The 18,787-nt window shown below is 37.8% G+C and overlaps 1 protein-coding gene across 6 annotated transcripts in view; it reads right to left on the bottom strand.

The window, feature by feature from the left end:
- Window positions 1-18,787, bottom strand: part of FAM199X (family with sequence similarity 199, X-linked) — a 56,861-nt gene that overhangs the window by 17,636 nt on the left and 20,438 nt on the right. For all 6 annotated transcript variants that reach the window (XM_037141029.2, XM_053657519.1, XM_053657517.1 and 3 more), the window contains one exon: window positions 14,278-14,497. In XM_037141029.2, coding sequence (XP_036996924.1) covers window positions 14,278-14,497 — 220 coding nt within the window. The remainder of the gene's footprint in view (window positions 1-14,277; window positions 14,498-18,787) is intronic.

Genomic DNA, 18,787 nt, shown 5'->3' with positions numbered 1-18,787 from the left:
GCTCCTGTATATTCATTAGACAAGCAATTTTCCATTTTATAACTAATAATATATTAAGTATTTCAGGATAAAATGCTTAATAATTCTGATCCCATATTTTCCACAGGCAACAACAACCAGTATATTTATATTATAATCAGTAACTGTGACACAGAGAGAATTATTAAATCAAATCTCTTCTGTATTTTCTACAGTACACAGCAAAATTTTATGAGTAAGTTCATTTCTGTGATAGCTGATACATAATTTTGAATTGCATCTCTAGGTTTCAAGTATGACAACTGAATTACTCACTCTTTAAATTTTCTATGCTTTCCTGCTCAACAATAAAATAATTTCTCAAGTTCTAAGACTACTATATATATCAAAGAAAAAAAGTAAAATGCTTTGAAGCTATTTCTCATACTATGATGATACTTCACTCTAAGGTGAAAATTTTGCCTTATTAAGTAGTTAGTATTATATTCCCTGAATCTATGAATCATTTATATTTACTTCAGTAGTAACTGAAACATCTGCTGAAAAGATTTAAACAAATGCAGTTTTTAATCACAAGAGCAGTAACACAAATTTTCAAACTACAGTCAACAATTTTTACTCTATATTAATCCTAACACATAATTTGTAATTAACTTCTTGGGTAATTTACTGCCATTATTAGGAGGTCCTACAAAAACAGGAGAGCATTTTAAACCTTTCCAGCATATTTAACTAGCAAACATTCATGGCAACAGAGTACCTGTACTCCAATTTCATAAGTGGAAAAACACATTCCTGAGGCAGGCCTGATTTTTGTTCCAGTGTTCTAGTCAGTCATGCACATTAACAATGAATGACTGAGGTCAGTTCCCCACTGTAACTCCTCATGAAATGACTGAAAAGGTCAGCGATTAAAAAATACTTGTCACTTTGCAACATTATAAGAACTCTAAATAAATCACATGAAATAAGCAGAAAAATGTTTCTCTGAATAACCCCAATTACATTTTATTAAGAATCCTTGTATTCTGATTGTAAAGTACAGTGTAAGCTTTAAAAATGAAGTACTAGGCTTCCGGGCAAAATAGCAACGTAGGCAAACATGGTTCGTCTCTTCGCAAAACCACATCAAAATTACAACTAAAATATAGAACAACCATCACTAAGGAACATCAGAAATAGAGTTGAATAGAAGTCTGACAACTACAGAATTTTTAAAAAAAAGAACATATCCATTTGCACTGCACTGGTAGGAGGGATGCAGATATGGACCAGGCTGGCCATGTGGATAAACTTCAGGAGGGATATCTCAGGAGGGAGGAGTTCCTGACCCACACCAGGCCCCCAGCCAGGAATTCCAGAGCCAGGAAATTTAAGTCCCCACAACTTCTGGCTGTGAAAACAGTGGGTATTGAGTCTGTGGAAGAGGCTGCTGGAGCCCTAAGCAGTTCCTCTTGGGGAACCTACACATGAACTCACCTACTCAGACTCATTCTCTCTGAGCTCCAGCACCAGGGATGGCAGCTTGAGAGGTACCAGTGGTATAAAGGGAGAAACTGAAGTGCCTGACATCAGGATAAGCACAGGTCATTGTCCCTTTGCTGAATCCTCCACCCACAGAACTGGTAGGCTGGTGCCGTATCTGAGAATCCATCAACATGACTAACACTGTGTGTCCCATCTTGGAGATCCCCAGAGAGTCCACCCCGCCCAACTTATGGGCCCATCCATGCTGCTTTTCCATATGAATGACTCCTCTTGGCTCATAAATTCTATCAAACAAGCAACAGCTGACTTCAGTGAGCCCTAACAGCAGTCAGGTAACACTCACAACTGCTTTGCTCGGGAATTTCCAAGCCCAACACAAGTAGCAGCCCTCTCTGACTGCTTTACAGCTCAGGCAGGGTGAGCCAGGGAAAACACAGGTATGTGCTGACCTTGGCCTGCACCACCTGGGAAACGCCAGGACCAGCGCACCCAGTGGACAGCTACAGACTACACTGGAGCCCCACCACCCTGCCCCTGCACAGCCGATCCTCTATGGAGGGCAGAGGTGGGTGGTCAGTGATCACAGCTAATCCCTGCAGCTGACTGGCCTGGGTAAATCCCTCCCACTGATCTGACAACAGCAACCAAGGCTCAACTACAAGAGAAGAGTGTACTCAGCCCACAAAAAGGGCACACCCTGAGTACTCAGCTTGGATGATACAGAAGGTTGTGCCACGGGACCCTACAGGACACTTACTACATTAGGCCACACTACAAAGACACAGAGTCAAAGCAGCTCTACCCAATACATAGAAAAAACACAGGTAGGTTGCCAAAATGAGGGGACAAAGAAATGTGGCCCAAATGAAAGAACAGATCAAAACTCAAAAAAAGAACTAAATGAAATAGAGACAAGCAATCTATCAGATGCAGCATTCAAAACACTGGTTATAAGGATACTCAAGGAACTTAGTGAGGACCAGAGCAGGATAAATTGGAAAGGAGTAACCAAAACTGTCATTGTTTGCAGATGACATGATAGTGTTCATAGAAAATCCTATAGACTCCACCAAAAAATTATTCAACCTAATAAATTAATTTGGCAAAACAGCAGGATACATAGTCGATATTAATAAATCAAAGGCATTTTCATACACAATGAAATATCAGAAACAAATCAGGCAAAAAATCCCATTTGATATAACAATCAGACAAATAAAGTATCTAGGAATAAACCTAACCAAGGCGGTAAAAGACCTATACTCAGAAAACTACACAACACTGAAGAAAGAAATCAAGGAAGACACAAACAAATGGAAGCATGTACCATGTTCATGGATCAGAATTAACATAATCAAAATGTCCATACTACCCAAAGCAATTTATAGATAAAACACAATCCCTATTAAAATACTCATGACATATTTAACAGATATAGGACAAACATTTCAAAAATTTATATGGTATCACAAATGGCCCTGAATAGCTGCAGCAGTTTTTAAAAAGAAGAACAAAGTAGGAGGGATCACAATACCTGATACCAAACTGTATTACAAGGCCACTGTAATCAAAACAGTCTGGTACTGGCATAAAAACAGGTACACAGACCAATGGAACAGAACAGGGAGTCCAGAAATGAACCCAAGTCTCTATGGTCAATTAATATTCAACAAAGAAGGCAGCAATATAAAATGAAATAAAAATAGCCTCTTCAAAAAATGGTGTTGGAAGAGCTGGACAGCTACATGCAAAAAAATGAAACTTGAGCACCAACTTACACCATACACAAAAATAAATTCAAGGTGGATAAAAGACTTAAATATAAGCCGTGACACCATTAAAATCCTAGAGGAGAACATCCTAGAAGAGGCAGGAAAATCTCATCACTTAGCAACCTTTCTACTAATATGTCCCCTAGAGTAAGGGGCATAAAGGAAAGAATAAACAAATGGGATCTCATCAAAATTAAAAGCTTCTGCATGGCTAAAGAAAACAGTAATAAAAAATAAGAGAACCAACTGTATGGGAAAACATATTTGCCAATGATACCTCAGACAAGGGTTTAATCTACAAAATATACAAAGAACTTACACGACTCCACACTAAGAAGACAAGCAACCCAATTAAAAAGTGGGCAAAGGACTTCAACAGACATTTCTCCAAAGAGGACATACAGAGGATCCACAGACACATGAAAAGATGCTCAATATCGCTAGCTATCAGAGAGATGCACATTAAAACCACAATGAGATACCACTTTACACCAGTCAGAATGGCTACCATAAACAAAGCAACAAACAAGTGTTGGAGAGGTTGCGGGGAAAAGGGGACCCTAGTTCACTATTGGTGGGATTGCAAACTGGTACAACCACTATGGAAAATAGTATGGAAATTTCTCAGAAAACTAAAAATGGATCTGGTTTTTGACCTGGCAATTCCACCGCTAGGATTCTATCCTAAGAACTCTGAAACACCACTCCAAAAGAACCTATGTACCCCAATGTTCATAGCAACACAATTTACAATAGCCAGGTGTTGAAAGCAACCTAGGTGCCCATCAGTAGATGAATGGATCAAAAAAACATGGTACATTTACACAATGGAATTCTATGCATCAGAGAGAAAAAAGGAGCTACTACCCTTTGCAACAACATGGATGGAACTGGAAAGCATTATGCTGAGTGAAACGAGCCAGGCAGTGAAAGACAAATACCATATGATCTCAACTTTAACAGGAACCTAAACAACAAAACAAACAAGGAAGAAAACTATAACCAAAGACACTGAAATAGAGAACAGGCTGACAGTGTCCAGGGGGGAGAAGGGAGGGAATTTCAAGGGAAAAGGGGAAGGGTTTACAGGAACAAGTATACAGGATACATGGACAAAAACTAAGGGGGTGGAAATGGGAGGGAGGTGGGGAGCACTGGGGCAGTGGGCTGGGATGGGAGTAAAAGAAAACTATACTTGAACAATAATTAAAATAAATAAATTAAATAAAAATAGAATTAGAGATATACAGAATTATAGAACTGGATATATACATATATATTTCCTAAACTATTTGAGAGTAACTTGGAGAATTTTTACCCATTTATTTTTACATATTTGTGTATTTGTTAAGGACAGTCCTATTATTGATATAATGGGTCTGTCATCTAATATATAGTCCACATTAAAATAGAATAAATTATCTAAATAATTTACTTAGAAGCTATTTTTTTCTCTGTCAGTATCTAATCTAAGAATAAACATTGCACCCTGGCTGGTGTAGCACAGTGGACAGAGTACAGGCCTGTGAACCAAAGGGTCACCAGTTCGATTCCCAGTTGCATGCCTAGGTTTTAGGCCAGGTCCCGAGATGGGGGCGCATGAGAGGTAACCACACATTGATGTTTCTCTCCCTCTCTTTCTCCTTCCCTTCCCCTCTCTCTAAAAATAAATAAATAAAATCTTTAAAAAGAAAAAGAAAAAAACAGCCTAGTACTGGCATAAGAACAGACACATAGACCAATGGAACAGAATGGAGAGCCAAGAAATAAACCCAAGTTTCTCTAGTCAATATTCGACAAAGGGGGCAGAAGCATAAAATGGAATAAAAATAGCCTTCTCAACAAATGGTGTTGGGAGATCTGGACAGCTACATGCAAAAAAGTGAAATGTCATCACCAACTTATACCACACACAAAAATAAATTCAAGGTGGATGAAAGACTTCAGTATAAGCTGTAACACTGTAAATGTCATAGAGGAGATACAGGCAGGAAAATCTCAGACATTCCTCTCAGCAATATTTTCACCAATATGTCTCCTAGATCAAGGAACATAAAGGTAAGAACAAATGGGATCTCATCAAAATAAAAAGCTTTTGCATGGCTAAAGAGAATAGCATTAAAAAAAAAAGAACCAATTATATAAGAAAATATATTTGCCAATGATACCTCTGACAAGGTTTTAATCTCCAAAATATACAAAGAACACACAATTCCACTCCAGGAAGACAAAAAACCCAATTAAAAATTATGCAGAGTACCTGAACAGACACTTCTCCAAGGAGGACATACATAGGGTCCAAAGACATATAAAAAGATGATCAGCATTACTAGCAATCAGAGAGATGCAAATTAAAACCACATTGAGACAGCCCTTCACACAGGAAAGAAAGGCCATCATAAACAAATTAACAAACACAAGTGTTGGACAGGCTGTGGAGAAAAGGGGACCCTAATCCATTGTTGGTGGGATTGCAGACTGGTACAACCACTATGGAAAACAGTTTGGAATTATCTCAGAAAACTAAAAATCGACCTGCCTTTTGACCCAGCAATTCCACTGCTAAGGTTATACCCTAAGAACCCTGAAACACCAATCCAAAAGAACCTATGCACCCCAATGTTCATAGCAGCACAATTTACAATAGCCAAGGGCTGGAAGCAACCTAGGTGCCCAACAGTAAATGAATGGATCCAAAAACTGTGGTACACTTACATAATAGAATACTATGTATTAGAAAGAAAGAAGGAGCTCCTACCCTTTGAGTCAGCATGGATGGAACTGGGGAGCATCATGCTAAGTGAAATAAGCCAGGCAGAAAGGGACAAATACCATATGATCTTACCTTTAAGTGGAACCTAACCAACAAAACAAACAAGGAAGCAAAATATAACCAGAGGCATTGAAATTAAGAACAATCTGGCAATAATCAAAGAGGAGGTGGCGGGGGGGGGGGAAGGGGAGGAAGGAGGGAAGAGGAGGAAGGAGGGAAGGGTTTTCAGGACACAAGGACAAAACCAAGAGGGGGTGGAAGCAAGGGAGGGACGTGGAAATGGTTGGGGAAGCGGGGAGTGGTGGGAAGTAAATGAAGACAACTGTACTTGAACAACAATAAAATATTTTTTTAAGAAAAGACCCAGTCAGAAATGAAGGATACACAAATTGAAATAAAGAACAATTGCCCTGGCTAGTGTGGCTCAGTGGACTGAGCACGGGCCTGCAAAACAAAAGGTCACCAGTTTGATTCTCAGTCAGGGCACGTGCCTTGGTTGTAGGCGAGGTTCCCAGCTGCGGGCATGCAAGAGGCAACCACACTTTGATATCTCTCTCCTTTTCTTTCTCCCTCCCTTCCCCTTTCTCTAAAAACAAAGAAATAAAAATCTTTAAATAAAACAGAACAATTTGCAGGGGAACTACAGTAGAATGGATGAAGCCAAGAGTCAAATCAATGATTTGTACCACAAGAAAGCAAAAAACAACCATGCAAAAAAAGAAGAAAAGGGTCCAAAATTTGAGGATGGTATAAACAGCTTCTTGGACAACTTTAGAGGTCCAATATTTGCCTCATAGGGGTGCCAGAAGGAGAAGAGAAAGAGCAAGTAATTGGAAATCTATCTGAAAAAACAGTGAAAGAAAACTTCCCTAATTTGGTGAATGACATAGACATTCAAGTCCAGGAAGCACAGAGTCCCAATTATCATGGATGCAAAGAGGCCTACTCCAAGAGACATCATTATTAAAAGGCCAAAGGTTAAAGATTTTTTAAAAAGACTCTTAAAAGCAAGAGAAAAGAAGTTAGTTACCAGAAGGCTGCCAGATGGGATGGGGGAGGAGGTGAATGGGTGAAGAGGAGAGGGGATTAAGAAGGATATATAGGTAGTTACAGAATAGACATGGGGATATAAAGACCTGGAAACACAGGATAGGAAATGGAGTAACCAGAGAACTTATACACACAACCCATGAACATGGACAATGGTGGGGAGATAGAAGGAGTAGGGAAATCTTGGTGGAGGGGGGCAAAGAGGGGAAAAATCTGATTAGGACACCTATACTAGCATAATCAATAAAATGTAATTTTTAAAAATGAAGCACTGAAGAATAAAAAGGTACCCACACATAGATGCCCACTTCTGTGTTAACTTTAATAGAAACATAATTAAACACATGTACAGAGGGGAATGGTTTCACAAGTTCTGGCACCTCTAGTACCAGGAATATTATGTAATTGTTAAAAGAGCCATTATGAAGATCATGAAAAAAATGTATATGTTATATGAGAAAATCTTATTAGGGACACTTCATAACTCATTTTATGAGGCCAAAGCCATACAATCACAAGAAAACTTCAGCCCTGCCCTAGCTGGTGTGGTTCAGTGGACTGACCACTGGCCTGTGAAACCAAAAGGTCGCTGGTTCAACTCCCAGTCATGCCTGAGCTGTGGGCCAGGTCCCCAGTTGGGGGGCATGTGAGAGGCAACCGATCAATGTATCTCTCACACTTTGATGTTTCTCTCCATCTCTTTCTCCCTCCCGTCCCCTCTCTCTAATAGTAAATAAATAAAACCTTTTAAAAAAGAAGAAAACTATAGACCAATATCCCTTATGAATACGAATGTAAAAATCCTCAATGAAATACTAAAACCAACACCCAGAAGCATATTTAAAGGTTTATATACCATGATCAATTAGGATTAATTCCAGGAATGCAAGGTAAGTCATACAAAAATCACTCAATATTGTATATTATATTAACAAAATGAAGGAGAGAAACTGTATAATTATCTCTAGAGATGTGAAATAACATTAGAAAAAATCTAATACCCTGTCAGATAAAAACACTGAACAAACTAGGAACAAAAGGGAAATCTCTCAAAATGTTAAAGGGCATTTATGAAAAGTCTACAGCTAACACTGTATTCAATGGTGAGAAAAATGACTGAAAGCTTTTCTCCTAAGATTAGAAAAAAGAAAAGGATACCTGCTTTTGCCACTTCTATTCAACAATGTACTAGAGATCTAGCCAGGGCAATCAAGCAAGAAAAAAAACCTATCCAGATTTGAAAGAAAGAAGAAAAACTATCTCTATCCACAGATGACATGATCTTAAATACAGAAAATCCTAAAGTATCCATAGAGAAAAAAATAAACCATTAAAGCTAACAAGTAAGTTCAGCAAAGTTGCAGGATTTACAACTGCAGCAAACTAATGAAATATTTAGGAATAAACTGAGCCATGGAAATACAAGACTTGGACACTGAAAACTACAAAACATCACTGAAAGAAACTAAAGAGGACCTAAATAAATAAAGACATTCCATCCCATGTCCATAGACTAGAATATTTAACACTGTTACGATGGCAATACTCCCCAAATCAATCTATAGATTCAATACAATTCCTATCAAAATTCAGACTGCCTTTTTTGCAGAAATGGACAATCTAATCCTAATATTCATAAGAAGTACAAAAGGGATCCCAAATAGTTAAAACAATCTTGCTAAAGAACAACAAAGTGGGAAAACTCACACTTCCTGATTTCAAACCTTACTACAAAGCCAGGGAAATTAAAAACAGTATATATAGTACTGGCATCAGGATATATAGAAGTATATCTCAATTGAATAGAACTGAGAGTCCAGAACTAAACCGATACATCTGTGACCAATTCATTTTCCACAAAGGTACCAAAACCATTTGACAAGGAAAGAATATAGCCTTTTCAACAAACGGTGCTGGGACAAATGGACATCTACATGCAAAAGAATGAATTTGGACCCCTATGTTACACCATATACAAAAAGTAAGTAAAAATGGATCTAACACCTAAATAAATCTGCATGGTTTTATTAATCAATATCACCCCAATAAATTCAATAAAAAAGTTTAAAACTTTTTTTGTGTGTCAAGGGACATTTACCAAGTGAATAGATACTATCAGGTGAAAAGACAATGCACAGAATGGGAAACATTTCTGCAAATCCTATATACAATAAGGGTCTAGTAGCCATACGATATAAAGAACTCTTACGATTCAACAATAAAAGATGAATAATACAACTTAAAATGGGCAGAGGGTTGAACAGATATTTTTTCCAAGGATGTACAAAATAGCCAATTAACACATGAAAGGATGCTCAACATCATTTGTCATTAAGGAAATGCAAATCAAAAGCTCAATGACATACCACTTTACAAGCAGTAGGATGGCTATACCAAAAGAGACAATACAAAGTGCTGTCTCCAAGAATGGGGAGAAATCGTAACTTTCACACAGTCATACACTGCATTACTTTCAGTCAACAACAGACCACATACATGAAGGTGGTCCCATGAGATTATAATGGGAATTGAAAAATTCCTATTGCCTAGTGATGTCTTAGCAGTAATAACATCAAAGCACAACACATTATTCTTGTGTTGATTGTGATGCTAATGGCAACAAACCTATTGCACTTCCACTGGTATAAAAATATAGCACACAGAATTATGTATGGTATAGAATATTTGATAATAAATGACTGTGTTACTGTTTTATGTACTTACTATACTATACTTTTATTGCTTTATTGTATGGTGTACTTTCTACTCATTAAAAAAGTTTGCTGTAGCCCTGGCCAGGTGAGTCAGTTGGTTGGAGGGTTATCCCATACACCAAAAGGTTGCACGTTTGATTCCCCATCAGGGTACATACCTAGGTTTTAGGTTCAATCCCATCAGGGGGCATACAGGAGGCAACAATCAGTGTTTCTCTCCCTGCCTCCACCACTCTAAAATCAATAAACATATCCTCATGTGAGGATTTTTTTAAAGTTTTCTGTAAAAGAGTGTGTCATATTACTCTGGCAGCAGCCTCATACATCTTGTTTACCACACCTTTTGATTATATCATTTTCACTATAGTGGATATAATCTGTGTTTTTATAAAGTAACACACTGTACAGGCTTGTAGCATAGGAGGAAAGTGCCACACCATACAGCCTGGGTATGTGGTAGGCTATAACATCTAGGTTTAGTGTAAGTGCACTCTATAATGTCCACATGATAAAATCACCTAACAATGTATTTCTCAAAACTTATCCCTGTTAAGTGGGGTATGATTGTATCACTTGTAGAAATGTAAAATTGTATACAGCTACTTCGGAAAATATTTTGTCAGTTCCTCAAAAAGTTAAACATTAAAGTTATCACATGACCCAGCAATTCCAGTCCTCGTGTATATCTAAGAGAATTCAAAATACACAACCATATAATAAATTATACCTGAATGTTCATAGCAGCCCCAAAGTGGAAACAACTCAAATGTCTATCAGTTGACAAATGAACAAACAAAATGTAGTGTATCCATACAATCAATGGAATATTCAGCCTTGGAAGAAAATTCCTATTGACTGAGTATATGCCTCCCCCTCAAAAACTGTATCTTGAAGCCCTAGACCCCAATGTGATGATATTTGAAGGTGGGGTTTGGAAGGTAACTAGGTTTATATAATTCATGAGGGTAGAGCCCCATGGTGAGACTGGTGACTTTATAAGGGGATAAAAAATAACTAAATTAAAAAAAAAGAAATCACAGCTCTCCCCTCAACCCCCACTATGAAGATACAGCAAAAGACAGCCATCTGCAAACCAGAAGAGGGCCCTCACTAGAACCTGACCATGCTGGCATTCTCATCTCAGACTTCCAGCCTCCAGTACTGTAGAAATGAATGTTTGTTGTTTAAGCCACCCAGACTATGGTATTTGTTATAGTAACTTGAGCTAAGACAGGAATGGACTACTGTTACATGCTACCACAGGGATGAACCTTGGAAACACACAGTAAATTAATTCAAAAACAAAAGGCTACATATGAGTCCATTTATATGAAATGTCCAGAAAGGAAAATCCATAGATAAAACAGATCAGTGATTGCTAGGTAATCGGTGTGGGGATATTGAGACTGTCTCTTAACAGGCATGAATTTCTTTTTGAGGTGATGGAAATGTCCTGGAATTAGTAGTGATAGATGCACAGCATTATGAATTTATTAAAAATTGCTGAATAGCGCACTATAAAATTATTTAAATGTTGAATTTTATCTCAGTGTTTTAAATTTTAAAAAATATAATTTTATCCCAATATTTACACATAAAAGGGAAACCTTTGAATGTATAACATAAAAATATAGATAATAAACTATTTATGATTGTGTTTAACATAAAATGAATTATTTATTTCCTCTTTAAACCTCTTAAATTTCAGTGTAACATTGTTTATAATAAGAAAAAACTTAAACCAATCTAAATAAATATTATTAGAGAACTTATGATATGGCTATCAGAATAAATGAGATATATTACTTGAAAGAAGCACAGGGCCAAACAGTGGCTGAAGTATGACTTAGTGCTATGCAAACGTACTTATATCTGCAAGAATGCTAATCACAGCAGTGGGGCCTGGAAAATCTTAGTTTTCATTTTATTTCATTCTAGATTATTTTAACTGAAAATTGTTTAAAATAAAGTAATATTTAGTTTCTTTTTGGAATATAACTTTAAGTATTGTGATGGCTCTCAAAGACATCAAGCATTCACATATTTGTTGACTATAACATTTGCTAAATACAGGAAAGCTTCTCTTTTTTCCTTTTTTTTTATTGAATATGCCATTACAGTTGTTCTATTCCCCCCTCCGTTACCCTCCACCCTGCACACCCCTCCCCCACCATTTCCCCACCTTTAGTTCATGAACATGTGTCTCAAGTTCTTTAGCTTCTGTATTTCCCCTACTATTCTTACCCTCCCCCCTATCTATTTTCTATCTACTGTCTATGCTACTTATTTTTGTACCTTCTCCCCTCTTCTCCTTCTCCCACTCCCGTTGCTAATCCTCCATGTGATCTTCATTTGTATGGTTCACACCTGATCTAGCTGTTCTCTTAATTTGCTTTTGTTTTAGGTGTGGTTGTTGATAACTGTGAGTCTGCTGTCCTTTCACTTCATCTTTTTTATCTTCTTTTTCTTAGGTAAGTCCCTTTAACATTTCATATAATAAGGGCTTGGTGATGATGAACTCCTTGAATTTGGTCTTATCTGAGAAGCACTTTATCTGTCCTTCCATTCTAAATGAAAGTTTTGCTGGATAGAGCAATCTTGGTTGTAGGTCTTTAGATTTCATGACTTGGAATACCTCTTTCCAGCCCCTTCTTGCCTGTAAGGTCTCTCTTGAGAAATCCACTGACAGTCTGATGGGAACTCCTTTGTAGGTGACTGTCCCGTTAGCTCTTGCTACTTCTAGGATTCTCTCATTTTAATCTTGGCTAATGTGATGATGACGTGCCTTGGTGTGTTCCTTCTTGGGTCCTACTTCTTTGGGACTCTCTGAGCTTCCTGGATTTCCTGGAAGTCTATTTCCTTTGCCAGAACGGGGAAGTTCTCTTTTATTATTTGTTAAAATAAGGTTTCCACTCATGACTGTTCTTCTTCCCCTTCTGGTACCCCTATAATTCAAATGTTGGAAAGTTTAAAGATGTCCTGGAGGTTCCTAAGCCTCCCCTCATTTTTTTTGAATTCTTGTTTCTTCATTCTTTTCTGTTTGGTCATTTTTTTTTCCTTCCTTCTGGTCTACTCCCTTGATTTGAGTCCCAATTTCCTTTCCATTACTATTGGTTTCCTGTGCATTACCATTCATTTCAATTAGTTTAGCCTTCATATGTTCCTCTAACTTGTGACTAAAATCAACCAGTTCTGTGAGCATCCTGATCACCAGTGTTTTGAACTGTGCATCTGAAAGTTTGGCTGTTTCTTCATCACTTAGATTTATCGGCTCTGGGGCTCTGAGTTGTTCTTGAGCCATGCTTTGATCTGTTTGTGCCTGTTACGTATGAGGAGTGGAGCCTTAGTTGTTTACCAGGGCGGGGCCACCCAGGTTGCTGATTTGTGTTGCTGTATGTGGGGGCAGGGTCAGAGAGGGAGCAATGGCGGTCCTCTCCCCTCTCCCAGTCCATCCCACTGCTAGCTCCCGCCTATTTATCCCCGCGGCCCTGCACCAGGACCTGTGCGGTCTGTCTCAATGCTCATCTCTTGACTGGTTTATCTGCACGCAAATGCTCGACCGACTGCAGACAGCCAGCCACGCCTCTTCCCTGTGTCCACCCGTAGCTAGCCTGCACCTGGGATCCGCACCTTCGGCTGCTTGCGCACCACCCCAGTAGGGGATCTTTTTGGCCAACCTGCTCCTCTGCTGGCTTTGCCCCTCTTACCGGTTTAGCCGAGCATTTCATTGTTTTCGGACTCTGTATTGTCGATTTTCTGTATGGTTTGGTTGCATTTATTGTTGTTAAAACTTTGTTGTTTTTAGATTTGGTTGTACGCGGACACAAGGTGTTTCCACCTACGCCTCCATCTTGGCGGAAGTCCCAGGAAAGCTTCTTTAAATGTTACTTTTACAATCAGAAAATGGATGTTGCAATAACACAATCTATGTTTTCTGATAGATTGCATTCATTATCAGGCAGCATTTCCACACAATTTGCCATAAAGCCATTTTATGTGATATGCATATCACAAGAAGAAAAAACACTATCAGCAGAAAAACACCTCTACACACAAAGAGAATACAAAATGAGAAATGATATTTCTGATATCAGAACTCAAATTTATGTATTTATAGTAGTGGTTTGTGATGTTAAAGTGACCCTGACATAAGGATACTGTGCCTATAAGGACATGAAAAGCTATTTATCATAATGTAGAAAGAGTAAATTTCCTTAGATTCATGCATACATAGGAAGGTACTGATGATACATAATAATTGGAACATTTTACAAGCATTAAGTTACTTGAAAATCTACAAAAGAATATTAGCATCAGAAGCCTAAAGGATACATTAGCAGAAATAAAGGCTACATACTTCATCTAATTCTTAATGTCAGAGTATCTGTAGGAATGGATAAATACTAGAGAATTTTGCTTTGAGACAGAGATAAAAATACCAAAATAGAAATCCACGCTACTTAGGAAGTAACGATGGCAATATAAGGAAAACAAAATCTACCTGCCATTCAAACTCGCTGTCCGACCAATCCCAGTATGTGCTAATAGAGGAAGAGACATCACTGCACACACTCCCCTCAGGGAATAAATCAAAAGAAGTGAAGTCTTGATCATCTAATAAGGAATAGCAATCATCTTGATCTCCAACAGAAACTGATGAAAACAGCTCCTCACTGCATTCTGAGCTGGCAACACTTGTTCCACAAGAAGTTAAGTTCCACCTTAAAAACAGAACACAAAAGAAATCACAACAGGAATTACAGAATTCACCCAATTGAAAGATACTAATAACATATTTATAACATTTATGAAGAATGGCAGTATATTTTAGGTAAGATAATGATATTGTGATTATAACTTATATTTTAAAGATTTTATTTATTTTTAGAGAAAGGAGAAGGTAAAGGAGACAAGAAGGGAGAGAAACATTGATTTGAGAGAGACACATCAATGGATCACTTACCTATTGCACACCCCCCACTGAGAACCTAGCCCGCAAACCAGGCATGTGCTATGACCAGGAATCAAACTGAGGGCCTATTGTTTTGCAGGGTGATGACCAACCCCACTGAGCCATGCTGGGAGCCCTTATCTTGTACAACTACATATTATTGTAAAATATTTATGAATGAAATATGTCTGGGATTTGTCTCAACATAAGGTTGATAAATCAGTATGAATATCAAGAAAGCACACTGCCATATGTGAATAACTGCTGAACCTGGGCAATGGGTATATCTGGTTAATTATACTATTCTCCCTACTCTGTCTGAGAAAATTTGGTATATAGTATGTTAAAAAAAAGTATTTAAATGAAGGATAAAGTAAAACCTTTATCTACAAACGAAACATATACAAGGTCTATCCAGAAAAGTCCAGCCATTACTAATATAACAAGAACGGTTTGTGCGATATGACATAACCTGGCATCCAAGGAGAGTGGACTAGAGTGCACATGTGTGAACAATGACGACTTCACTGTACTAGTCAGTGGGGGCTGTAGACACCATTGAGTGAGCATGTGCACTGTGTGGCTGTTGCATTCAAAATGACTGAGTGAGTAAAGCAGTGAATCTGCATCAGATTTTGCCTTAAGCTTGAACATTCCACCACAAAAACTATTTGGATAATTCAGAAGGCCACAGCTATGGGCAACTGGTGATTGGCAGCTTCATCAAGACAATGCACCCATTCATGCATCACATTTCATGCAGAGTTTTTTTGCGAAACATCAAATCACCCAGATGACTCAGCCCCCCTGCAGCCCAGATTGGGCACCCTGCAACTTCTGGCTTTTCCCAAAACTAAAGTCACCTTTCAAAAAGAAGAGATTTTAGACTGTCAATGAGATTCAGGAAAACAGGACAGGGCAGGTGATGGTGATTGGGAGAACTGTGTGAGGCCTCAAGGTGCCTACTTTGAAGGGAACTGAGCCATCATTGCCATATGTAAAATGTTTCTTGTATCTTGTACCTTCTTCAATAATAGTGTCTCTATTTTTCATGGTATATGGCTAGATATCCAAAGCAGCATATGAGTGCTCATTTCACCACAAACTTAACAGATCCAGTGCTTCCCATACTCACCTCAACTGGGAATCAAACCCGGAAACTAAGTAGGCATGTGCCTTAATCAGAAATTGAACCCACAAACTTCTGGTGTACAGAATGATGCTCCAACTAATTGAGCCACCTAGTCAAGGGTGGAATTTTCTTTTTCTCTTTTTTAAAAAATACTTTATTTTTTGACATCCCAAAGCAAGTAGAAGGAAGGAAATAACCAAGATCAGAGCATTAAACAGCATGAAGACCAAAGATCAATAAACCCAGAAGCTGGTTCTTTGAAAAGATAAACAAAACTGACAAGCCTTTAAGTAGACTCATCAAGAAAAAAAGCTACTGGACCAAAATAAACACAATGAGAAATGAAAGAGGAGAAATTACAACTGACATCACAAAAATACAAAGGATTGTAAGAAATTACTACAGAGAACTGTATGCCAAGAAATTTGAAAACCTAGGTGAAATGGACAAATTTCTAAAAAATATAATCTTCCAAAACTGAAAGAAGCAGCACAAAGCCTGAAGAGACCAATAACAGCTGATGACATCAAAGCAGTAATGAAAAACTCCCAGGACACAAAAGCCCTGGACTGGACAGTTTCACAGGAGAATTTTACAAAATATTTAAGGAAAAGCTAACCCCTATCCTTCACAGACTTTTCAAAAAATCCAAGAAGAGGGATGACACCCAAACTCTTTTTATGAAGCCAGCATCATCCTAATCCCAAAACAAGGTAAAGACACACAAAAAAGAAAGAAAACTATAGGCCAGTATCGCTAATGAACATAGACACTAAAATCCTCAACAAAATATCGACAAACCGCATTCAGCAATACATTAAACAGATCATACACCATGATCAAGTGCAATTCATCCCAGGGATGAAAAGATAGTAAAATATTCACAAATAAATAAACGTAATATATCACATAAACAAAAGGAAACACAAAACTCACATGATCATATCAACAGATGCAGAAAAAGCATTTGAGAAGGTACAACACCCATTTATGATAAAAGTATTCAGGAAAGTGGGAGTAGAGGGAGCATTCCTCAATATAACAAAGGCTATATATGAGAGACCTACAGCCAACATCATACTCAATGGGCAAAAACTAAAACTTTTCCTTCTAAGATCAGGAACAAAACAAGGATGTCTGTTTTCACCACTTCTATTCAACAAAGTATTGGAAGTCCTAGCTACAGAAACCAGACCCCCAAAAAAAGAAATAAAAGGCATTTAATTTGGAAAGGAGGAAGTAAAAGTGTCATTGTTTGCAGATGCCATGATAGTATACATAGAAAACCCTATAGACTCCACCAAAAAACCACTTGATCTAGTAAGTGAATCTGGCAAAACAGTGGGATCCAAAGTCAATATTCAGAAATCGAAAGCTTTTTTTTACAGCAAGAATGAAATATCAGAAACAGAAATCAGGGGGAAAATCACACTTGCTACAGCAACAAGAAAAATAAAATACCTTGGAATAAACCTAACCAAGGAGATGAAAGACCTATACTCAGAAAATTAAGACCAATGAAGAAAGAAATTAAGGAAGACACAAATAAATGGAAGCATATATGATGCTCAGAGATTGGAAGATTTAACATCATTAAAATGTCTCTAATACCCAAGCAATTTACAGATTCAACACAATCCCTATGAAAATACCAATGACATATTTCACAGATACAGAACAAACACTTTTCCATAAAAAGAAATTATACAGAAACATAAACAACCCTGAATAGCTGCAGCAATTTTGAGGAAGAAGAACAAAGTAGTTGGAATCACCATTCCTGACATCAAACTATATTACAAGGCCATAGTAATCAAAACAGTCTGGTTCTGACATAAGAACAGGTGCATAGATCAGTGGAACAAAATAGAGATCCCAGAAATAAACCCAAGTCCCTATGGTCAATTAATATTCAACAAAGTGTGCAGAATCAAAATATCGTTTGGAGATGGTAGACATCTACAAGCAAGAAAATAAAACTCGAGCTCCAACTTACACCATACATAAAAATAAACTAGAGATGAATAAAAGACTTAAATGTAAGTCATGGTACCATAAAAGTCCTAGAGGAGATATAGGCAGGAAAATCTCAGATATTCCACACAGCAATATTTTCACCAGTATGTCCCTTATACCAAGGGACATAAAGGAAAGAATAAACAAATGGGACTTCATGAAAATAGCTTTGGCACAGCTAAAGAAAACATTAGCAAAATGAAAAGTGAACAATTCTATGGGGAAATATATTTGCCAATGATACCTTGGACAAGGGTTTGAGATCCAAAATATATAAAGTAATCATACAATTCCACTCCAGGAAGACAAACAAAACAACTAAAAAATGGACCAAGGACCTGAACAGACACTTCTCCAAGGAGGGCATACAGAGGGCCCAGAGACATATGAAAGGATGCTCAGCATCACTAGTCATCAGAGAGATGCAAGTTAAAACCACAGTGAGATATCATTTCACACGTGTCACAATGGCCATAATAAACAAATCAACAAACAATAAGTGCTGGTGGGGTTGTGCAGAAAAGAGAACACTAGTCACTGTTGGTGGGAATGCAGAATGGTGCAGTCACTGTGGAAAACAGTATGGAATTTCCTCAAAATGCTAAAAATGGTACTGCCTTTTGACCCAGCAATTCCACTGCTGGGTTTGTACCCTAAGAATCCTGAAACACTAATTCAAAAGAATCTATGCACCCCAATGTTCATAGCAACACAATTTACAATAGCCAAGTGCTGGAAGCAGCCTAGGTGCCCATCAGTAAATGAATGGATCCCAAAACTATGGTATATTTACACAATGGAATACTATGCAACAGAAAGAAAGAAGGAGCTTCTACCCTTTGCAACAACATGGATAGAACTGGAAAGCATTATGCTAAGTGAAATAAGCCAGGCAGTGAAAGGCAAACACCA

Source organism: Artibeus jamaicensis, unplaced genomic scaffold (assembly GCF_021234435.1).
Source record: "Artibeus jamaicensis isolate MK-2021 breed Jamaican fruit bat unplaced genomic scaffold, CSHL_Jam_final scaffold_461, whole genome shotgun sequence".
NCBI classification, from domain to species: Eukaryota; Metazoa; Chordata; class Mammalia; order Chiroptera; family Phyllostomidae; genus Artibeus; species Artibeus jamaicensis.
This window is presented reverse-complemented; position numbering and strand designations above follow the sequence as displayed.